The sequence below is a fragment of the Rhododendron vialii genome, chromosome 12a (assembly GCF_030253575.1).
Source record: "Rhododendron vialii isolate Sample 1 chromosome 12a, ASM3025357v1".
NCBI lineage: Eukaryota > Viridiplantae > Streptophyta > Magnoliopsida > Ericales > Ericaceae > Rhododendron > Rhododendron vialii.
Window position 1 is genome coordinate 35,197,498 of NC_080568.1, and position 21,369 is coordinate 35,218,866.

The 21,369-nt window shown below is 38.9% G+C and overlaps 3 protein-coding genes and 1 non-coding gene across 5 annotated transcripts; all 4 read right to left on the bottom strand.

Annotated features, from left to right (window-relative positions):
* Window positions 1–3,110: 3,110 nt before the first annotated feature.
* LOC131311788 (uncharacterized) lies at window positions 3,111–5,752 on the bottom strand. The gene is made up of 3 exons (XM_058339360.1): window positions 4,258–5,752; window positions 4,015–4,098; window positions 3,111–3,507 (listed from the first exon to the last, which is right to left on the bottom strand). The coding sequence occupies exons 1-3, from the start codon at window positions 5,228–5,230 to the stop codon at window positions 3,443–3,445; spliced, it is 1,122 nt and encodes a 373-aa protein (XP_058195343.1). The 5' UTR covers window positions 5,231–5,752; the 3' UTR covers window positions 3,111–3,442.
* Window positions 5,753–6,032: 280 nt separating this feature from the next.
* On the bottom strand, window positions 6,033–6,951 carry LOC131311789 (uncharacterized). The gene has a single exon (XM_058339361.1). It carries the CDS (start codon window positions 6,657–6,659, stop codon window positions 6,114–6,116), a length of 546 nt encoding a protein of 181 aa, XP_058195344.1. The 5' UTR covers window positions 6,660–6,951; the 3' UTR covers window positions 6,033–6,113.
* A 6,360-nt stretch (window positions 6,952–13,311) lies between these two features.
* On the bottom strand, window positions 13,312–16,741 carry LOC131311731 (uncharacterized). Of its 2 annotated transcripts, none has more exons than XM_058339292.1 (8): window positions 16,500–16,741; window positions 16,017–16,090; window positions 15,336–15,400; window positions 14,944–15,011; window positions 14,552–14,658; window positions 14,083–14,132; window positions 13,849–13,931; window positions 13,312–13,760 (listed from the first exon to the last, which is right to left on the bottom strand). In XM_058339292.1, exons 2-8 carry the CDS (start codon window positions 16,072–16,074, stop codon window positions 13,646–13,648), a joined length of 546 nt encoding a protein of 181 aa, XP_058195275.1. In that variant the 5' UTR covers window positions 16,075–16,090; window positions 16,500–16,741; the 3' UTR covers window positions 13,312–13,645. The 2 variants fall into 2 exon arrangements, with proteins under 2 accessions (XP_058195275.1, XP_058195276.1); XM_058339293.1 differs by lacking the exon at window positions 16,500–16,741 and adding an exon at window positions 16,250–16,444.
* On the bottom strand, window positions 16,718–16,790 carry TRNAA-UGC (transfer RNA alanine (anticodon UGC)). Its single transcript has one exon. It is a non-coding gene; the product is annotated as a tRNA-Ala (tRNA).
* Window positions 16,791–21,369: the final 4,579 nt, after the last annotated feature.

Below are 21,369 nucleotides of genomic sequence, written 5' to 3' on the forward strand. Positions count from 1 at the left end.
TTTCATCTCATTTTCCCCCATTTTTCTTTCTTTCATTTCCCCCACTTTCCTCAAAAATTCCAAACAAAGCATAAGTTTGTAAGCAAACTCAAGCTTAATGAAAATTTGACGAGCTATGTTTGCTGAGCTTCTTAGGTTTGAGTCGAACACGAATTTGTTCATGAACCTTAACGAGTAAAAAGTTATTAAATATTTATGCTCTCATGTTGACTGCAAATAAAATTTTTATTTTATGAACTTATACAAAGTTATAAAAACACATTAGAATTTAAGGTTATACTTCTAAAAGTTTATAAACAGGGTATTTGATTGATAACGTTGTAAAATGATGCTCGACAAAATAGCCGAACAAAGGGTGCAATTGCGAGGGTTATCACCCTAGCACGACCAACCTATGAATGAGGGTGGTACTTTTCTAAAGGCAATATTTACCCCCATCAAACGGTATGCAAAGGGTTACAGCAAATCTGCTTTCAAAATAAATCGAAATTTGAACTTGAAATTCTTTCCGTTTGCGTTTGCAAAAAACGAAAATGGACAAAATAACTGCTAGACGAATATAAAAGAACCTAGAACCGATATTCTATTTCTGCAGAATAACAGAATACTGGTATGTCTAAAATTCTAGAAAGAGAGTGTCTAGAGAGAGCAATCCAATAAGGAATTTTGGTGTCGCAAATGACTTTACAAATGAGCCTATTTATAGACTTATAGACAACCTTTTGTGAAAGATTGTGTCTTTAAAAGAAACACACATTACGAAAGGTCATGTTTTTTAAAAACACTAATTAGGAAAGATCATGTCTTCTAAAGACAATTAGTAAAAGACAATTAGTAATTAAAAAGAATCATGCCTCTTCAAAGGCTGCACCCTTTTATGAGACATTTAATTAGAGGTGTCATGCCTCTTGGAGAGACGGAGACACCGTCATGTTTCACCCTCTTTCCCAACAAACACAATTCTTCTAACAAACACATTCCAAACTAATGGGTATTATATCCATTCACAAAAAATCACACCTTGTGTGAAAATGTATTGCAATTTTTCACAAAACAAACCTCTCTCAACAGTAACACCTTTTCAAAAATAACCCAAACTAAAACCCATTATTTTGAAAATCTCTAACAATTAGGTTATTCTAGATTGTTCCGGAAGGATCATCCTACGAGAGATAGGAGAGTGAATCCTTAGGGCTCCGAGTTGAGTTTTGTTCACCCTCCACTTAAGAGGGTGAATATTACCTTCTTTCGTATTGGTTGAAATGATGTGGACCATACGACAAAGTGATGTCATGCTTATCAAAAAGTGTATTGCATGATAAGCATGACATCGCTTTATGGTGGGGTCCACACCATTTCAACCAATGAGAAAGGGTAATGTTCACCATCTTTTAAGGAGGGTGAACAAAATTGCACTCTAGGGCTCCGGCGACGAGCACGGGCGGCTTGGACTCGAGGAGCGTCGTCTGTGGGAGATGAAGCAGTTCTTTGAGACTAGCCATGACGTCCATAGACCCAAAATCCTCACGAATGGAGAGCAATTTGAACCAAGGACTGGGATTTGGAACCCCCAAACGCTCCAAGGAAAGTAACAGAGGAAAAGCAGAAGAACGTGGCAGCTGTGAGCCAGCTGTTCCAGGAGATTCATGGCCCGGATGGGCAGGACGGCTAAAAGTCTGCAAGAAACGAAAACAGGGATGAATTCCAGTCTCGTCGTGAGAATGAACTCCAAAAGTCTGACAAGCACTCCAGAAGCGTTTGGGACTGCGAAGAAAGTCTCGAAAGGAAAGAGCGGGATTTGGAGGAGCTTGCTCGGCTCATGAAGAAGTGTGAGTGGGAGATACAGGACTTAAAGAGGTGCGCGGCCCGAACAGAAAGGTCAGGAAGCACACGTGGTGATTACAGAAGAAGGAGTCGTACACCGGAAAAGCGCAGGGTGGCTCTCCATGAAAGAGGAGAGATAAAAGCCCAACCCGAAGAAGGGTAGGTCAAAAAAACTCTACAAAGACAGGTACGAAAGGACTGACTCTGATTGCGAGAGAGAGGAGGAGCGTGGCATGATGAGGGCTCTACGACTGCATGTGAAGCAGCGTGAATATGACGGAAAAAGCGTATCTGCATATCTTCTCTTCTGGAGAAAGAGAGAACTGATGTAAGTAGTCCTCTGTTCACAAACACTCGGTTCTAATAGACCATTGTGGGTGGCCTGCCTTGATGTACTTTTAGGTTGCCATGTAGTAGACTTAATTGTTCGAATGGACATTACTGGCGCTTTCACCACTTTATTCACTGACTTTTTGGCAGCCAAACTTAACAGTCACTAAACCAAAGCTCATTGGCTTTATCCCCATCATTGAATTAGCTCAAAGAAAGTATTACAATTGCTTGATTTTACAACCAAAGTGTCTAATATCAACCACCTCTTCCAACCAACATAATTGTGCTTAGATCCCATCTGTTGAATCCACCCCCCTCAGCAGCATTGGAACTGATACAAACTACTCTAATTTAACTTCTTATCATGCTGTTCTATATAAGTAATCATGCATTCTTCTCTTCTAAGTATTAGTTCAGGCTTATGTACCGGGAAAATTGCAACTTTGAAAGGGGCGAAATAAGGAGTGGGTGACCCTTGATGGAGAAGCAGGGTACATGCTAAACTACTTGGACGTTGATCCGAGAGCTTTGCATGTGCTCTAGCTCTCCATCTCGGGCTCTCTCCTATATTGGTGCAACCAAAGGAAAATCTAGCATGGCGCAAAGCGATAAAGCTAAGTATCATTTGTACATTGTTTCTTAAAGCTGCATTTGTTTTGCTGCTTCTTTGTTTCAATTTTTTGCATGTGACCCCGATAATATAGTTTGCATTGGAAGCTGGCAATATTTCTTTTGTTTGGCTGAACATTAGGCTGTCTAAATGGCAGAAGAGACGTTCCACACCGTTTCAAATATGCCTAGCTATTAACCTGATTTATCCTGATCAACCTCCAAGGATGTCCCTTTGTTTAAATAAGCTGTTAAATCTTCAATCACAGCTTGTCAAATTTATGTAAAATCAACCCATAAGCCCTTCAGTGTTTTTCTGGCATTCAAAAAACATCAAGATATACCAAAAATAGTGAAAAACGCGTAAGTACATTACTCACCTTAAAATTTTCTTTTCTTCTGCATACAACAAGAGTTTAATATCTAATATACATCACACACGAGTCCAGTCTAAATTAAGCTGAGAAAAGAATGCTTCCACTACCAAAAAACATAGACAAGATGCCAATAGGCAACTTTTCCCTCAAACCGATGTAGAAGTTTAACATTTAAAAATGTCCATGGAGATATAAATAACACCGCAGCAGCTTCAGCAGATGCTTGTCTGTTGCACAGCTCAACAACTTGCTGTCAATATATTTTATCGTCCTTAATTTGCAGCACTATTCGCAGACAGTTATCTAGGCTTTGAATCGTTTCCCTTGCTCCGAAATGATGACAAAGAAAATAATGATCTTGGGGCTGCAAAATTTAGACCCCAGCATAATAAGCACATCCAACTACTTGAGCTTTTATTTGACATGCAAGTTTCTGGTCATTGTCCTCAAGATAAATGAGGAACTAAAATACAGACAGAGAAAGCTAATCAACCAAAGAGGCCAGTAGAAAATCAATACGGACACACAAGTAGGGTTGATACTGTGTAGCAAAAGTGGCCCATAGAAAACCTATTAGACAATCGTCTATCCAAATGGGGTTGACACGGTGTGGCAAATTATAGGTTTGTCAAGAGAAATCAAGGAAGCCCCCATTATCTTGCTACCCTGAAGAGTTAAGCTACAGTATGAAATTTTAGAAAATAATGTCATGGTGCACACATGTTCTTTAGAATGAAGGGATTAATCAAGTTAGAAGGTAATGTCATGGCGCACACATGTTCTTCAGAATGAAGGGATTAATCAAGTTACTGCTAACTGCTAAGGGAAGAGACATGAAGAATGTGTAACTAACGATGATGAACACACTCACTTTTTATTGAATGTCCAGACAAATGGTGTTCCCCCAATTTAAAATTCACCGGAGGTGTAGGGATAGAACTCCTCAACGCTTGAACTGCAAGAGGAAAGGAACATCTTGTTGTCAGATTGAAATCTATCTGAATATACTTTTGAGAGAACTAATATTGAAAGAATAATAGAGAACGAAAAGTGGCAAGAAAAAAGAGAGGTGTGCCTGGAAACCAAAACAAACTTCTATTTTCACTTGGGCTACCTTGTTCGCTAAAATACTCGCTTTCATTGAAGCTATCATCAGTGCCACGACTTTTCCTTCCGAAGCGTAGGAACCTTTTAAACCCACCTGACACATCCTTCTGAGAGTGACCATGGGAAGAATTATAAAGAAGATTTGGTTTCTGAGTGCTACCCCATTTCTTCCTCATTCGAGCAGCACCAGCCTCAATTTGATTAAGAGAGCCTGAATTTCCAGAAGCAGGGCTTCCTATTGGAGAGGCATCAATATCAGATGTCTCATGTGCATAAGAAAATGCATGTTGCGCATGTGAATCCCATGACACAGGGCTTTCTGCAGGGGAATTTTGCACAGAACCATCAGGGTGGTTGGTAGAAGGCATAGAAGGCGGCAATACAGCCACAGAAGAAGTTTCCATTCGTGAAGAAGATCTCAAAGCATCACCACCTTCTGACCCAGAATCAACCAACTTTCCAGTTTCATGGCTGAGTTTTGGTTTTACATTGTCCACATTCACATGATCTTCAGTTTTTGCGGTTTCAGACTCTTTGTTGTCTTCATTTTCAGCCACATCGGGATCAAAGGCCAATTCGTCCAACTTTACTTCAGAGTTCACAGTCTCGGGTTCCACTGAACTCTTCATCGTGGCCACAACAGCTCCAGCACCAGGCCCTAACCTACTACCTTTCCTAAGGAGCGGCTTTGACTCTGCATTTTGTGAAAAGCTGTCAGATTTATCACATTTTGATGCTGTCAAAACTAAGCCCAACTCAGTGGGAACCACGGCGCTTTTCTTTAGAGACTGTGAGCAGTGTGGCTTCCTCTCTTCCTTAACAACGATTATATTTTCGATGCTACTTTTGCTGCGGGCATGGATTTTTGCTGGCGGCCGAGTTACTGTTTTGGAAACTGCAGAATTAGGCTTCGGGTTTTCTTTTCTCAAATCAGAAAAGTTGGGGACTGAATGTGCCAGAGCATTTTCAGGCTGCAACATTCGTCGCCCAGAACTAGTGTTAGAAGCTTTTGTAGATGACCTCAGAACTGGTGTTGCTGAAGGTGTTGGAATGGAAGAAGGCAGATTTTTGTTCGGTGGCTTCTTAGCCTGGGAGCTCTTAGAACCACCGTTCCCAAAACATAAATCTTCTTCATCATTACTCTGCAGAAGACCAATTGGGTGCTGTCAAAAAAGGAAAAACATGCAGATGATTATCTGAAAATCTCGGAAGTGTAAGGACATGTCATGGTTATCAATGGGAAAGACCCAGTGCCCTGAAGCTCGGATAATAATGCACTTGAAGAACCAGTGAACCACAATAGGAAGAACATACTTCGGAATACTTGGAGTAGAGGGAAATGATGTCAAGCAGATCGGAAGGAGCCCGAAGAATCAAACAAAAAAATTCATGAATGCAATGAATCAAGCCAAGATAAATGGACAGAAAAAGTACTTCTAATTCCGTTTGATTATGAAGATAGTAATTATTCACTCAAATTCTAACCCCATTCTATATTTCTCTATCTACTTTTCAGAAATTTATTCATCTCCCTTCAAAACTCAATTCTCCACCCAAAATTCAACTTCTGCTTTTTAAATATCACTTAAGTACGGAGTATTAAACATTGATCTCACTTTAAAGGTAATGTGAGTACAGTTCTGATGGTATTAGTTTTACAGAAGTTAATCTACAAAATCAGAAATTATATATGTTTTGAGTGAGTAAATTTGACTTCATTTCTCGAGTCCTCTATGTATGGAGAATCGAACGTGATTCTTCATTTCCAAGAATGAAAAGCTTGCCCTTTGTGGTTTGAAGAAACAAAAGTATGATTGGAGATGCTCCTAAAACCAGAAAACAAACGAACCGTGATTATCATTCTTATAAAACAAACATCTTATTTACCTCCGTGGCCATAGTTGACCTAATATTGAATGATTTGGATCTCTCGTCATATCTCTTTGAGGATAACTTCGCCTTCATCTCTGCCGCACTCTGCTCAAAGCTATCTTGCATGGCTTTCATCTTGGCTTCCTTCTCTTCCTTTTTAGATCCCCACTCTTCCCTGAGTTTTGAATCTCTTTTCTGCCTATAACTTTCGTAAAGTTTTCCTCTGCAATAATCTGAAAGACCAAACTCGGAAAACTTCTTAGTCGTAGCATCACCGTGATCCTGGTTATCCAACACTTTCACTTGTGGAGTAACACTTAATTTTGACGTATTGATAGAACTTGTCAAAGGCTCAGTCGCTGCGTTCTTGTCATGTGATTGTGAAACAAGAAGCTTATGCTCTGCGAAAAGCTTTTCGAGCTCATTCGCTTTCATTTTTAGCTCCTGATTTGCTTTAAATTGCCTTTCCCTCAAAACTTGCCATTTTGATACGGTCGGTACTGAACCACCGAAATCCTCCTCACCTTCGGAAACCATTTTTCCTGAGAAGACTAAGCAAGTATTTCCACAACCAGAGATATCACTTGCGTCCCGGCCTCCTTTTTTGGAATTGAACTTTTAGCCCAAGCCCACATTCCAACTGACCTCTAAATCCAACAACTTCAGCTCTTTTGGTGAATTTACTGTTTGGAAATAGTACTGCAACTGAATCACCTGAACATCTATCACCTTTCCGAGCATCGCTCTCAACACTTTCTCAACCACGTCTTGTTCGCCAATCCCAACCCGTTTCTCAATTTCCTTCTGTGTTTTTCACCACCCATGTGAAACAGAGACTGATTCAGTTCTCAGCCACCTCGTGGACTCGGTCTCTTCTTTCTTCTTTAGTGTTTTGATTACTTGGGCATTCTTGTAGTAGTGGTGACTTGTTGACTGCTTCATACGTGGGACCCGTATGAAAATCTGACAGCTAGATCTTCCCCTCCTCCTCCCCTTGCATTGGTTGATCACGTCAGGCCGGCTCTTCTCGGACGCCGATATAAAGATATTTCAAAATACACCTATGCACCCTTCTCAATTCTCATTCTACGCTCCTGTTTTTAATTCTTGTTCTCATAAATAATTAGTTGACGTATTTTTAAAATACACTTTCACACTCTCGTTTTCGTATGCACGCACATTATATCACTCAGATCATGACTGTTAAAAAGGACGTCTCAACCAACAAGAATACATTGACTCAATTCCAACACTTACAATTTGGGGAAACACGATATGCAAAAATGGAGGCTTGAATATAGAAAGGCTAACTTGCTATGATGGGTTAATTTTTTAATTAACTAAGTAATACGTAGGGATAGCATGGCCGAAATCAAAGGACACAAATTAAATCACTGTGCAGCAAGAAGCCTTTTCTTTAATTTCCTCATGTCAACCCACCCCCCGCCAATTTTGGATTGAATTTCACATTGACCCAATTTACGACCCCACCCGAAAGGATCTCCAATATTGACCGAGACTATCATTATTCCACGTTCGGAACTCATGATTTGGAGAAATTAATGGGTGATATGCCCAACATCCTTCAATATCGCATATTTCCAGGGGTTTCATTACTAAGACTCCACATGAATGTACGATAATGAAGGGTATTCGGACAAACTGTGGCAATTCCCAAGACTACTGAGTAATCACTCGTCATTTTGACATAGAATTGGAGCCAAGAAACAGTTCAATAGGTATTTAGTAAATTGGGTAATTACTTGAAATTCTGTTTAATGGTTGGTTTCAAATCTCTATCATCGCTTGAAGTCCTGCTTGTTTGACTCTCGTACAACGGGTTAGAATTCTAGCTCCGGTGTGCACCTATGAGTAGCCATGGCTTTGTGGTGCTTTAGAAAAATACCATGATCAGTAGCCTATCAATATATCTATTAAAGCAAAAACATAAAGTTGAATTGAATTGAACTGAAGCCAAGAAGTGTTCCAGTTGGACAACTGATTGTACACGGGCTATTACAGTTTCGATTTGAAAAGGAGATGCATGTTACAGTTTTGTAATCTGAACAACTATTTGGGAAGTAGCGTTTCCAATCAGAAATGTTTCGTTGAACATACCACACCTTCCCAACAGTACTATTTGCTTATCCAGGAGGATATATCAGACCCAAAAAAGGGGTTGTATCACAGGGATTATCAAGGGTTAGGTGACAAAATTACTATGAAATGGTAGGCCCTTGCTAGAGTTGATGTGATGACATGCAAATTGTCCCAAATTCTGCTTTTAGCATGGCATTCTGATAGGGACACAAGTGAAACACCTAACTGACCCAAGTAATTGAGACAAAGGCTTATTAAGTGGCACGAGAGTAACCGGTTACAGATTTCCCTTCTCTCCTGGGGGGGAGAGGGATAGAATGAAAGCAAGAGCGACCCGGTCAAATTGTTTAGTAGCGGCTGAAAGCTTTTTTACGCTTCAAGCCAAATGTTATACTGAGGGCTATCTTATTGCGATATGGGATAGAATGGGCGTTTAACCAGAAGTAACTTTTTGAGAAGCTTTAGGTGATCAAAACACCTCCAAAACCAATTAGGCCTTTCACTTTAAGACAGATTAGACAGGTTCAACAAAAGATGGATGACCTACATTAAAGTTCCCTTCCATTTGCTTTGCTCCCATTTTTACCTTTCTTGGCCTTGGGGAAAGCAGATAGGCTAGCTGTCAAGTTTTCTTTTCCTCTTGTTTTTCCCTTTCCCACTTCTAACAGTGGGTAACTAACATTAGTTTCCCTTTCCTGTTCCTTTTACCTCTCCCAGGACCAACACTAAAGTGATTAACAGTACTCTTTTCTCCGCGAAAATACCATGTAAGGTCCTACAAAAAAAAACAGAATTTCGCCAATCAAGCCCTTTGTTTTGCTAGCATCTTCAGCCTTTTCTAATCCCAGGAGTGAAGTACTGACCCTCAATTCCTTTCCCCACTATTATGACCAAACAAAACCCTTCAAAATGGCTGACCAATAAGGACCTTCTTACAAACAAAATTGCCGAGTAAACGATGCTGCCGAATTTTTCATGTAGCAAAATAACTTGCTAGTAAGTCTACTATAACAAGCTCATACCTGAGCTTATGGAAGGAGAGAAATTGGGGACAGCATGGAGAGACCCTTCTTTTTTTGTTATTCTACAATCTACATTAGTTAGTTTGTGTGTACTGATGGAAGCGCCATGGCGGAGGAGGTAAGAAAGATGATGAAATCATGAGATCTTACTTTAGGTGAACTGCACTGAAATGATCTACAAAAAGCTGAAGTTGCAAGACTATGCCAGCCTGCCAGGGGTAAAACCAGGAGCAACCGCTCATGCACATGCCGCGGTCAAGTCCTGCCCGAAAGAACCAAGTCTTGGATCAATAGCTCTCAGAAGTTCCTTCTGGTGTAAATGTCAAATTTCAAAGTAACATTCAGATGATTACTTCAGTATCCACAAAGAGAATATATTTGAGTAGTCGGTCATTCAACATATTAACCACAGCACATGGGATGGCGATTGCAAATTACCCATTTTAGCTTGCATGCAAAAGCATAATATAACCTCACAGGTGACAACCTTTAAAAGATGGCTAATGGCTTTGTGAAACCACGAAGTTGGAACCTCAAAACTTAAACACAAGGCAAAGATTCCAGACATTGTTTAGCACATGAACCTTCGACAGCCAGATCTCATAATTAATCATTTCAACAAAAAGAAATCCTACCTCTTAGATAATTTTACGAGAAGACAAACACATGATTCTCATAGCAGAGAGGCATCCCCAGTAATCGAAACTACGGTCTAATCTGGACAAGCAACCTTGGCATAGAGTTCATCCAATATGAAGATCAATACCAAGACAACAAACCAACCATCTTTAAAAGATTCGAACTATCCTACAGTAATTGAGGATAAATCACAAAACAACGAACCAACCATCTTAAATGATTCAAACTATCCTACAGTAATTTTGCCATAAGAAGATGCATGTGCATCCAAGGAGAGAGAGAGAGAGAGAGAGAGAGAGAGAGAGAGAGAGAGAGAGAGAGAGAGAGAGAGAGAGAGAGAGCTAACTTTTTTGCATCAGCAGCTTCAATAGCTGCATCCCCCTCTAGATCATCCAAATACGATCCAATAACTGTGTCAGACTCAGAGCAAGTAACAACCCATGAAGTAGTAACGGTATTTCCAATTATAAAACCATAATCGACATCCAAACATCTGATGGCCATGTAAAATGAAATCGACATAATTGTCTGAAATAGCAGCACTTTGATATCTGTGTAAGAGGGACAAATGACACACCATGCTCTGTAAGAGGAACAAAATGCCAGCATAAAACAGCTGAGCAATAGCATATATAAAATTCCCTTGCTTCCTGCTCACTTGAACATACTTCGGTGCAAGACCAACCAAAAGAAGTTCCTACATGTAGAAAAGTCTTTAAGCCTACTTCCTTCAAGACGCAAATATTGAGAATGCCAAGCCTAAAGTTGAAGGACATGAAATTTAAGAGCCAGAGATCATCCCCAAATTCCCACAGCTTTCAGTCAAACATTAGTGCATTCAGCAAAATAACTCAGTTTAGGACATGAAGCGGACGTGCTACTTGACCAACAGGAGGTTAAGAGTGTCACTTGGCTAACCATTACCATTTCGTACTAATCAGTCACAAGTGTTTGCTTAAGCTCAGCTCTTGAAGTGCCATCTACGTATTTTCTTTCATAAATTATTATGAGTAACTCAAAGGTGACAGAAGAGGCGCAACCTTTGTACGAATACTTAGAAACTAAAAAAAAAAATGCAACTCTATGAACAACATGCAGCAATCAAACTTTCAGTTTTCTCATTTAACTACTCATCATATCTATGAGTATTGAATAAATTTCCCAATTTAAGAAAGTAAAACTAGGACAAAGAAGGAAAAGCAAACGATTACAATGGAATCACTCCAAATTCCAAATCCAAATACTCTCTCAATCAACTGATCAACATATTGGATTGATTCCATTGTGATTGAGAGAGTATTTGGATTTTCTCCTCAAAACAGAGGTGTCAAATGTGAACTCACCTTTTAATCCAACCAATGCTATCACTGCACTTCTTGTTGTGGTGAGCATTTCAGAAAGTAAAATCATGACAAACAACTAAACCAAAAGATACGAATTTTCTCTCAAGAAACTGACCACAAATAGGTCTTTCACCTAAAACCAAAGGATCCAATTTGAACTATCTGAAACTACTGCCATCACTATTCTTGTTCTTGCTGTGGTTCTTGTTCTGTTCCACTTGTTTTTGTTTTTTTTGATTACTAGGCTCAACCTTCCTATTACGATTCATCAGTGAAATCTCCAATTGGGCATCTTTTAAAAACTGCATTCTATGCAATTCAATCCCCTTTTCAAACTCCATCTTTTGTTTCTCCATCTCCATCACTCGCTCCAGCTTTGAGTTCTCCACTCTCTCATACGGCTCCACAAACTCCGCAACTGCCCAAGTCAACTCACTCACTGAATCCCCACAATCCTTTCTCCTCCCCTGACCCCTTTCCGAAAATCTCGCCTTTGATTTTTGATTCGTCTGTACAATATCCTTTCTCCTCCCCTAACCTTCGCCTCCGAATTTTGATTCCAATTCCAATTCAGTTCTCTGTCAGTCCTCATCCTCTTCGGCTCTGGAAGAGAACCATCACTGGATTCCACTGCTTTTGTTTCTGAGGTTTTTGTTTCTTCCCCGTAGAACCAATCAATTGATCCATTCTTTCGAAGAAAGGCCAGTTGCTGGGCCCACCACCCGCGGCGATGATCTTCTGTTTCTCCTCCTTGTATTGCCTCTTCACCCTATCCATACAGTTAACGCACTGAATGCCGGTTTTTTCAAGGGTTCTGGTGTTATTTTGTCAGCTGCTGACTGTATCGGCGACTTCATTCCAATCCTCAGGCTGAATATGTTGTCTGTTTATTTCGAGATAACGTTTGCCCCGGGCGTCAATTAACAATCATCGATGCAGCAGCCGCCTCCTCCACCGCTGTTTTTACTGGTGTTGTACAGAGGCAGTGAAGACGAGGGAGATACAGAATCAGACGAGGATGACTGTGGGTGGTAGTCTTCGTTGTCACCGTCTTCTTCCATGAGAAAGAACAGAGACTGTGGAAAGGATTGGAGTATTAAAAACAATGTCAAACAAGAAGCGAGAGAGAGAGAGAGAGAGAGAGAGAGAGAGAGAGAGAGAGAGAGAGAGAGAGAGAGAGAGAGAGAGAGAGTATTGAATTTGTTTTCGACGCAATGAGATGAACACCTCTTACGGAGGAGTACAGAGGGATATAGTGCGCTTCACTCCTCGAACAAACTAACGGCTACTCCCAACTGATTTTGGTGACGTGGACAATGCTCAACTACCTTATGCGATGGATGGCTGTGATGCATCCTCCCTGCTTGGAGATGGGTCCCACCATAATGGATGACTGAAAACGCCTCTTAGAAATGTCACACAAAGTGCCAAAAGCTGGTTTATTGGAAGGGAGATTTTGACTTTGAGCTAAAAGCTTGTGAATTTGAGCATGCAGTTAGTCTTGAACTCTACTTCTTCACAACCTCAAAGATGTTCACACCTTAGAACATCGTAAATATATAGGCAGAAATACAAAAAAAAAAAAAAAAAGAGTCACATTTATCTAAACAGAAAAAAGAGTAGCATTAGAGTTTGTAATGCTGAACATCAGGTATAGTAAACAAAATCATACGGAAAAAAAGAAGAGGTACTTACAAAATAGTCATAGTGGATGGATCTGAGGGTCTTAAACTAATTCTTCAAAACCGGTACGACACCCTGGATTCTATATTTGATTTTGTCAACATTAATGCATTATTTCATTGAAATAAAGCCAAAATAAAATAGTCATTCCTTTAAAATACTCAATTTCGATGCTTGATTCACTAAAAATATACCGAATAAGATCATTCAACAATTTACGAGAAATTTGTTTTCTTTCCAAGGAAAATGAATGATCATTTCTTTCGTTCTCAAAACCATTCCAGTGAACCAAACACTATCCACGTGAAAGGCATATAGCTTTGTTCGTCAGGTTTGGGCTGGTAATTTCGGGACCCATCCTCGCGAGCAAATAATAACTCTTGTTATAGTGTAACCAGCGAATATAAAATCGAAAATGGATTAATCATTCCTGCACTCTATGCTTGGAGAAATGGATTTGCATTGTCCCACCACCCACAACTCCGGGTGTTGAACTCCCTAGTCACAGACAGTGGCTTTGCAGTTCTAGCCAGAAACAGAAGTGTAATTTCAAACTCTCAATCAGCGGGCAATTGGGAGTGTAATACCTCCAAAGAATTATACATTAAGTTTCAACATTCTTCTGAAAACATAGCAACAGTACACTCATGTTACAGGGTCCTAGACTGCTACAAAACTGGCAGATACCCATTCTTTGTTACGTGAAGCCTTGGTATTTCCTCTTAAGAGAAATTTTCTAATGTGGTTTTGGCTTGTATCCATCGACGGCAAAGTTGCGTGTGGCTGCAGGAAGTGCTAAGCGCAATCCATCAAGTTCGGGTCTTGCAATCACTTGACAACCCAAACGAGACCTGTCGGAAAAAATAACATGGAACTTAACAGGCTTGCGAGCAATAATAATTTTATCTCAATTTCAAGGACATTATATCAGAAACTTACGTTTCTGTAAGAGCAAAAGCAAGATCCAACATGTCATTCTCCTCATCAGTTGGATCTTCTAGCTTATTATAGTACTCCATGTCCTAACAAAAATAGTCTCAGAAATTAGCCTCACACCATAGCCCAGCATTACCTTGCTAATTTTCTTCGTTAAGGTCACCTCAAAATGAACAACTTAAATTGTTTTTTCTTTTCCTTTGTTGCATTCAGTCACAAGGTTGTTCATTAACTTACCATCACAATCACATGACAAGTGGAACAAGCAAGTGATCCTTCACATGCTCCTGCAATAAAAGCAAATTTAATAAATTATGAACGGTAAAACATACTATAGATATAAGTTATACTAGGCAAGGTTTAACATTTACAATTCAATAAGTTGGAGTGTCAGCCAATATCTAAGTCAAAAACGTCGTGCCGTTGGTCTTAGACCCCACAGATGATAACTCTGCAATTGAGCAAAAGGCTTACATGCAGAATTGCATGCCTCAAGAACTTACCTTCGGGGGATGCCATCCTATCCTTGACCAAGTTCTTGATATGATAGATATGTTGGGAGTATAGAGTGGAGTATACGTGTTTTTTCCTACTTTTGTTTAGGAATCTTCATGCATAGAGACCTTTTTGTCCTTGACTTTCCTTTGTACATGGGTCAATCCCTTTAATGCCTTTCCTATAAAATATATTTGAAAAGAGAACTTACCTTCGAGATCTATGTCATTTTCATGGGCAGCTTCAAGCATAGACATCCCAATTGGGACTTTAATTGTCTTCTCTTCTCCATCTTTGTAAACAAACGTCACCGATATTCTGCAGAACCAAATACAAGGCCGAGAGAAAATCAATGCAGACAATGTTCAAGTCCTTTAAACTTGATAGCCATGCAACTGTGTCAAGGAAGATGCCTCTTCAATCATGCTCAATAGTGTTCTGGTTGTTCTTATCTCCATCTCACCCCATTTATCTTCCTCTTTTTTATTTCTCGTCCTAGCAGTTAGAGTGGAACTCCTCCATCCGTGTATTTCTCTTTCTTAGTTTGACAAAATACGTGTTGTAAAGACCATCTTATTCCCATTTTTAAGAGCAAGAACTTACTTTTCCTTCTCTGTATGGCCTCCTCCTTGAGCTTTGTCGGCAGCATTACTTGAGAAAAAATTATAATTCTGCTCACAAAAGGGATATGAATCTTCAGTTGGTCGTACATAGCAGTTCAAAAGCAAGTTTTGGCTACTCAAAAGAGAACAAGAATTAAACGCGACGGAATAGTTGCCTTGAGAAACTGACAATTAAAAAGCCAAAATAATAATAAAAGAAAAGAAAGAAAGAGTGTAAGATACGCAAAACAAAGAGAGGTCTAAGATATGCATGACAACAATCCCAGAGTCATTAAGGCAGAAACATACTGCTGTTACAAAAAAAAAAAAGAAGAGGCAGAAACATACTAGAAAGACATTGCATTGGAGTTGGGAAAAGAAACTATTTCTTACCAAGTGCAGCAAAGGGCGGTTGTGAAAAAGTTGTGTATATGGTATTCTTTGAGTGGATGTTTCACCTGCCAAGACAAGGCCAAAAAAAGAAAAAAAAAACTATAAAACTCATCAACGAGTTTCAAACAAAACCATTGTTTCAAGATTTCAACAATAGACAACTGTAGCTGAAAAGAATAGCTACAGAAAACTGGCAACCTAAGAAAGCGTAAGTTAGACCAAATTCAATGACTCTTTGCCTCTAGGAAAAATTACGTAACTTCATGTTGTAAATGATAACTACAACAATTACGTACTCTCCTAGTCCAAAGAATGGCCAAACAAACAACATAAGAAAGCCAACATAGTGCACGCATTTAAAGTGAACTCCAGGAGTCCATGGCAACTGCCACTTGAGATTAAATCTACATATTGCTCAATCTTCAAAGGAAAAATTCACACTGTGAGGAGAAACGCTATAATTTACTGCTTCTTGTGTGTTGGAACCAAATAGCAGATTCCTGAAAGTCAATTGGGTTATTTTAGGGAACTCAAAACGACTCTCAAAGATTCATAACCCAAATATGATCGCATATAAAAAAAAATATGCAGCTAGTTGTTTACAGGATAAACAAAAGAAGTAGGTCCAGGCACCTGCTATTTGATAAATGTAAACGAACTAAACGAAAATCGAGAACATACCTCTTCTTAAACCCTTTATCACATGAGCTCCAAGACGTGTAAACTTAGTGATGAACATAATCGGAAGTACGAACCTGGAGCACAAAAAAAATCGAAAAATGTAAAACAAAATCACAAGGAAAAAAAAAAAAAGGGAAGAAGTAAACCCAAGTGCATTTTCAGCTCCTTGAGTTTGTGATGGTTCATAAATCATTCACACTGGAGCAAAAAATTAAATGTTAAACCAACCATACTTGTGATTTTCGTAGGCGTCAGAGACATTAACGCAAACACTTGGCAGGCAAAACAGACACGCATACAACTAACATTCTAACCAAGCTTTCAACTTGAGAACTCTAACAAGGATAGAAAACGCAAATGGAATTCAATACAGCACCATATTAAAACACACAGAAACTCATAACGAAGGTCAAAATGACACACCAAAAAATAAATAAGAAGATCAAAGGGAATGATAGAAATCACGACAAAGAATCAACGAACCTTCTTGTTCAGTGAAAAAGATGGAATTGGACGCAATTCCGTAGAAGGTAGGTTGGTCGAAGGTAGGTTTGCTGTTCAATTGTTTTGCTACTAAACACCCAGAAAGATCGGGGGGGCCCTTTTTGGATCTTAAGCCGCCGTCATCGTCAGATGGGAATTAGACGTCGTCGTCTTGAACACCGCTTTCCACTTAAGCGTGCAAAACGGGAAAACAAAGATGGAGATGCGGGGGATCGAACCCCGTGCCTCTCGCATGCAAAGCGAGCGCTCTACCATTTGAGCTACATCCCCTGCTGCTGCTTTAAAATGCAACGACTTTTAATTACTATAAATAAGCGTATTAGGCAAGAGAAACCACCTGCAGACACCTCCCCGTCAGTCAGTCCCGTGACAATAGACCTTGGCTTTAACCCGGGGCTCGTCTCTCTCTCTTTCAGGATATTAATTATGGGGTTTTTATTTTCTGTCAATCGATCAAAAGGTTTTGTTAATCATCATTGCATCAAAAGAACAGAAACGTCTAATAAAACTTCTCGCTGAACTCGGCTTGAAAATTTTTCATTCCACGTTAGTGGAGATATTCTAAAGAAATTATCTAAATCAAGTTATTTTGTAGGAGTATTTTTTTTTATCCTCAAAAACGCCTTAAAGGCTTACAAAGCTTGATCTTTACAGAGAATAGAAAAAAGAGAGAAAGGGGGATAGACAACCCAATTACAAGGTAAACATTTTCTCCTAGCAAGAGCTGCTATCTCATGTGTTGCGTTGTTAGCTGTTCTTCTGACCCAGTTGAAACGAATATCTCCCTCTCTAGCAAGGTCACGAATATACAAAACTTCAGCACTCACACATCGGAGCCCTCCAAGTGGACGGATCCTCTTGGGTTGATGGGGTATCCATATGGACATTTGAAATCTCTAAGATACTTGAGCTTTCAAACCAGCCCTTATTGATTGCAGCAATGGTCGCCACTGGATCAATCTTAGACTGGCGGAAAATATAGTTCGATCTTGATTTCCAGATATGCCAAGCAATGGATGCCACCTTTCCCATGAAATCTATAGCCTCTGACCTTGGCATCATGTCCACCATTTCTGCAGTCCATTTGAGAACAGATGCATTACCTCCTAAGTCCCCCAAAGCTCGTATGTTAAAGCTAAACCAAACAGCCTTGGCCCAATTACATCTAAAAAGCATATGTTCTACTGATTCTGGCTCAGATTCACAAATTGGGCAAGTATTAGAGTGAGCACACCTCCTTCTAAACAGATTTTCCTGCGGCGAGACTGTTCTTGCAAGCCCTCCACCAAAAACTCTTGATCTTGTTCTGAACTTTCATCTTTCACAGCACTTTCCACACACAATCTCCTTGGGTTTGAAGGAGGATTCAGGTCTATCAACCCTTTGAGTGAGATTATCTTGAAAAGCCACTCGATAGCCCAACTTCACTGAATACACTCCATTTTGATTAAAGTGCCAAACCAACTGATCCCTTCTGTCCACAAGAGAGGAGATCTTGAGAATAGCTTCGACCACTTCAGGGGTCACCTCGCTAGCCAGCTTCTGTCTATTCCAAGTCCCCGTACTTTGTAGGAGTATTTGGTATTGGGATTCTGGGAATGAGAACAACGGGGTGACTGACAAAATCCCTCCAAATTAATATTATCCCATTGTCGCCTACAATACTCAACCCATTATTCATTGCTGGCCAAATCTCTTCTAGTGGAAATGACCCAAATGTGGTTTAACCATCATCTCAATCAATGATGGGTGTTTCAGTTTACCTTCTTATTTTGAAAGTTTTTTTTTTTTTAATTTTCAAACTCAAATATATAATTAAAATAAAAAATATTTTTTTGATTTTTTTTTCTCCGTATAAAAGATCTCAAACAAAATCTATATTGGTAGAAAAATTATTTGCGTAAACACATAATTTTTGAGTTTGAAATTGCATTCTTTTTCAAAAAACACTTTTTGGAGAAACCGGAACACCCTCCGTTCTTCTTTCCCAAAAAAGTACTTAAAAAATACTCCTAAGAATTTATTTTCAAGCTTAAAAATAATGAACTTATAAAAATAATTTTTTAAATTTTTTGTAGGATTTGATAAATCTTATCGAAATCTATCAAACAAGATCCATATTGCATATTTTTTAATTTCAATAAATCTACTATTTTTAAGCTTAAAAATTATAAATAAATACGTACTTATTTTGTAAGAGCAAGTTTACCAATACTTAGTTAAAAAACCTTGTGAACAGTGCACATTTTTCATTTTACCTACTCATATTTCTTTCAATACTACACCAACACCATCTATTTAACTTATTCTCTATTAAAATACACATTTTTTCAACTTTTTCTTTTATCCTATTATTATAATATGAGAGAGGGGGGAAAGGGAAAGGGAGAGAGAGACAATTAAATAATCAGACAAAATTGAATTCCTGATGAACAGTGGTTCTCTATTAATACCTAACCAATTCTTGAAATCTATTTTAGCTCTCTTTTTACCTCTTCTACTACAACCTGTTTTTTCTATTCTCCTTAGATAAAATAGCTAAAAAGCTATTTTACATTATCTGATAAACTTGCTCTAAGGACTCAATCCCGAACGGGGTCCTGTCACCAGTGGTTGGTCTTTAATCTTCACTTTGGGCTTTATGGGCTGCACACGTACCTTTGTACTCCAATGTATGTTTACGTGCTTATTAGCCCGAAAACCCCAAATCCATAACGAATATCAATTGTGTTGGGTACAGCAAGAATGTGTAGGGGTGAAGGGTGTTGGGACATTATGTGATGAGTACTGTTATGAGTACCGACGGTTTTCCTACGGAAATCATACCAACAGCCGCATCGGGCCGTCTCCTACCACCGGACGGCCGATCCAAAATGTCCAAAAATTTAAAAAAAAAAAAAAAAACCCAGGGGCCCAACGCGAGAATCAACGGCATCCGATGTGTGTAGGATGGTTGGATCAATCACCCTACACACATCGGATGCTATTGAGTTCCCGCGCCAGGCCTCTCGATTTTTTTTTTTAGAATTTTTGAACGGCTCGGATCGGCCATCCGGTAGCCGAAGATAGCCCGGCGCGACCGTCGGTACGATTTTCCTACGAAAACCGTCAGTACCTGTATCATTTTCGACTATGTGATAGTGCCCCGAGAGCTCCTAATTATTTTCTCCAAATTTAAGAACCTCCTAACCAGTATGCATGTCTTATTCTCCCTAAATATTATGTCTGGTATTTTTAAATTTTTTCATTATTTTATGTTTAGTTTTACTCGGTATTTTTGGGATTAATTATTCGTACAACGAAAGTAACGAAAAACGTATAAAATGTGAATCAGAATTGAAAAAAAAATTATATGAGACGAAATTAAAACCAAAAATACCAGTTATTTGGTATTTTTGTTTTTGTTCATTTTTTACTTTTTAGACTCATCTCATCAAGACAAATGATTAATCCACCAAATACAACGCGAATCTAATAAAAATCCTGGAAAAAAAATGAACAAAAACACTAAAATGATAGTTTAAGAACGAAGTATGAGGACCCAAAAAAGTATATATTCTATATGTGGACCAAATATAATTACAAACCTTCTTAAGTCCTTTCTTGACCATTTTGGTACCCTGAACTTCTTTCATCTTTATTTGGGCCTCACATTGGGGTAATTATGTTAAATAACCTAAAAAAAAGTTGGTGAGATCATATACGGAGTAATTCTTATTATTATGTTAGAGTGTATTTTTCAAACTGCAGTATCCAGAAGCCTCATCCCATTTGTCAAGACAATAATTGAGTCAAAATTAATGGCCGAAAGCATAAATTATGCCTCCATTCTACATGCATGTGGGACTGTGGGAGCAAGGAATCATCATATAAATATAAATAAATATGGAGGAAGGAAGGAGTAATAAGTAAACTATGGTATTCTCTAAGTCTATGGCCACCCAACATGCAAGTTGCAAAACTATCGTTTTAAGTAAGTAAAGATTTTGATGCCAACTTTTACTTGCACCTTTGTTTCTTTAATTAATACTCCAATAATTTTTGCAGCAGCCTGATGGCTGGCTGGTTGCAACTTGCCCACTTTCTTTCTTTCTTTTTCTAGATAGAAAGAACCAGGGCTTCCAAGTTGCATACCATTACCATCCAGCTATCTAGATCTAGAAGATAGTATATATGGTGCATAGGGTGACCGGCCAAGTTGGTAATGGGTCCCAGTGGGCTTTTTGCAATAAAGAAATTTTGGACATCCAAGACTGTTTGAGGAGTTGCGTCATGCTGGGGGAGAAGTAAACACTCCTGCTACGTACCTCTTCGCACTTTCTCTCTCTACAATTCCGCTTTTGGTATTTTTCCAGTATTTTGCACTTGCTTTTTCATCCTTGAAGCCTCGAAGGCAACTAACTCATTTCATCTAACTGGTACTTTTAGTAGAAATGACGAGTTGTCTTTTGCCATTAGGGGTGGAGACAAACAAAAAATTAGTGAAAAGTCAATCGAATCTACGTCCATCGAATTGCACCATAAAAACGAGTAAGACCTGACTTTTATGTCGTTTTAGAAAGAAAGCAATTGCACATAGACCCTTCATTTGGACAACCAGTAGTTCAAATTTGTTAAAAGACTCTTTTTGAACAGAAGACATTCCTAACTATAAGAGTCTTTCTTCAATTTTAAAACGCTTTTCAACAAGTCTTTCTTCAAATTTGGAGCATTTAAAATGCTTTTGACAACTTAAAATTGCCCAAACTACTCTCTGCACCCAAACCACAAAGAAGCCCATCAAAACAGATATTCCTTTCTTTTTTTTCCACATATTTTCTAGTCAAATCAGAAAAAAACTACCTCTCAG

Bases quoted from the DNA above. Each gene is read 5' to 3' on its own strand.
- LOC131311789 (XM_058339361.1), bottom strand. From the start codon at position 6,659: ATGGTTTCCGAAGGTGAGGAGGATTTCGGTGGTTCAGTACCGACCGTA.
- LOC131311731 (XM_058339292.1), bottom strand. From the start codon at position 16,074: ATGTTCATCACTAAGTTTACACGTCTTGGAGCTCATGTGATAAAGGGT. The intron at 14,133-14,551 runs GTAAGTTCTCTT...CTTTTATTGCAG, and splicing joins AAATGACATAGATCTCGAAG to GAGCATGTGAAGGATCACTT. The intron at 13,932-14,082 runs GTAAGTTAATGA...TATTTTTGTTAG, and splicing joins CTTGTCATGTGATTGTGATG to GACATGGAGTACTATAATAA.
- LOC131311788 (XM_058339360.1), bottom strand. From the start codon at position 5,230: ATGTTGCAGCCTGAAAATGCTCTGGCACATTCAGTCCCCAACTTTTCT. The intron at 4,099-4,257 runs GTAGCCCAAGTG...TTCCTCTTGCAG, and splicing joins CGAGTATTTTAGCGAACAAG to TTCAAGCGTTGAGGAGTTCT. The intron at 3,508-4,014 runs GTGAGTGTGTTC...TAAATTTTGCAG, and splicing joins GTCTGGACATTCAATAAAAA to CCCCAAGATCATTATTTTCT.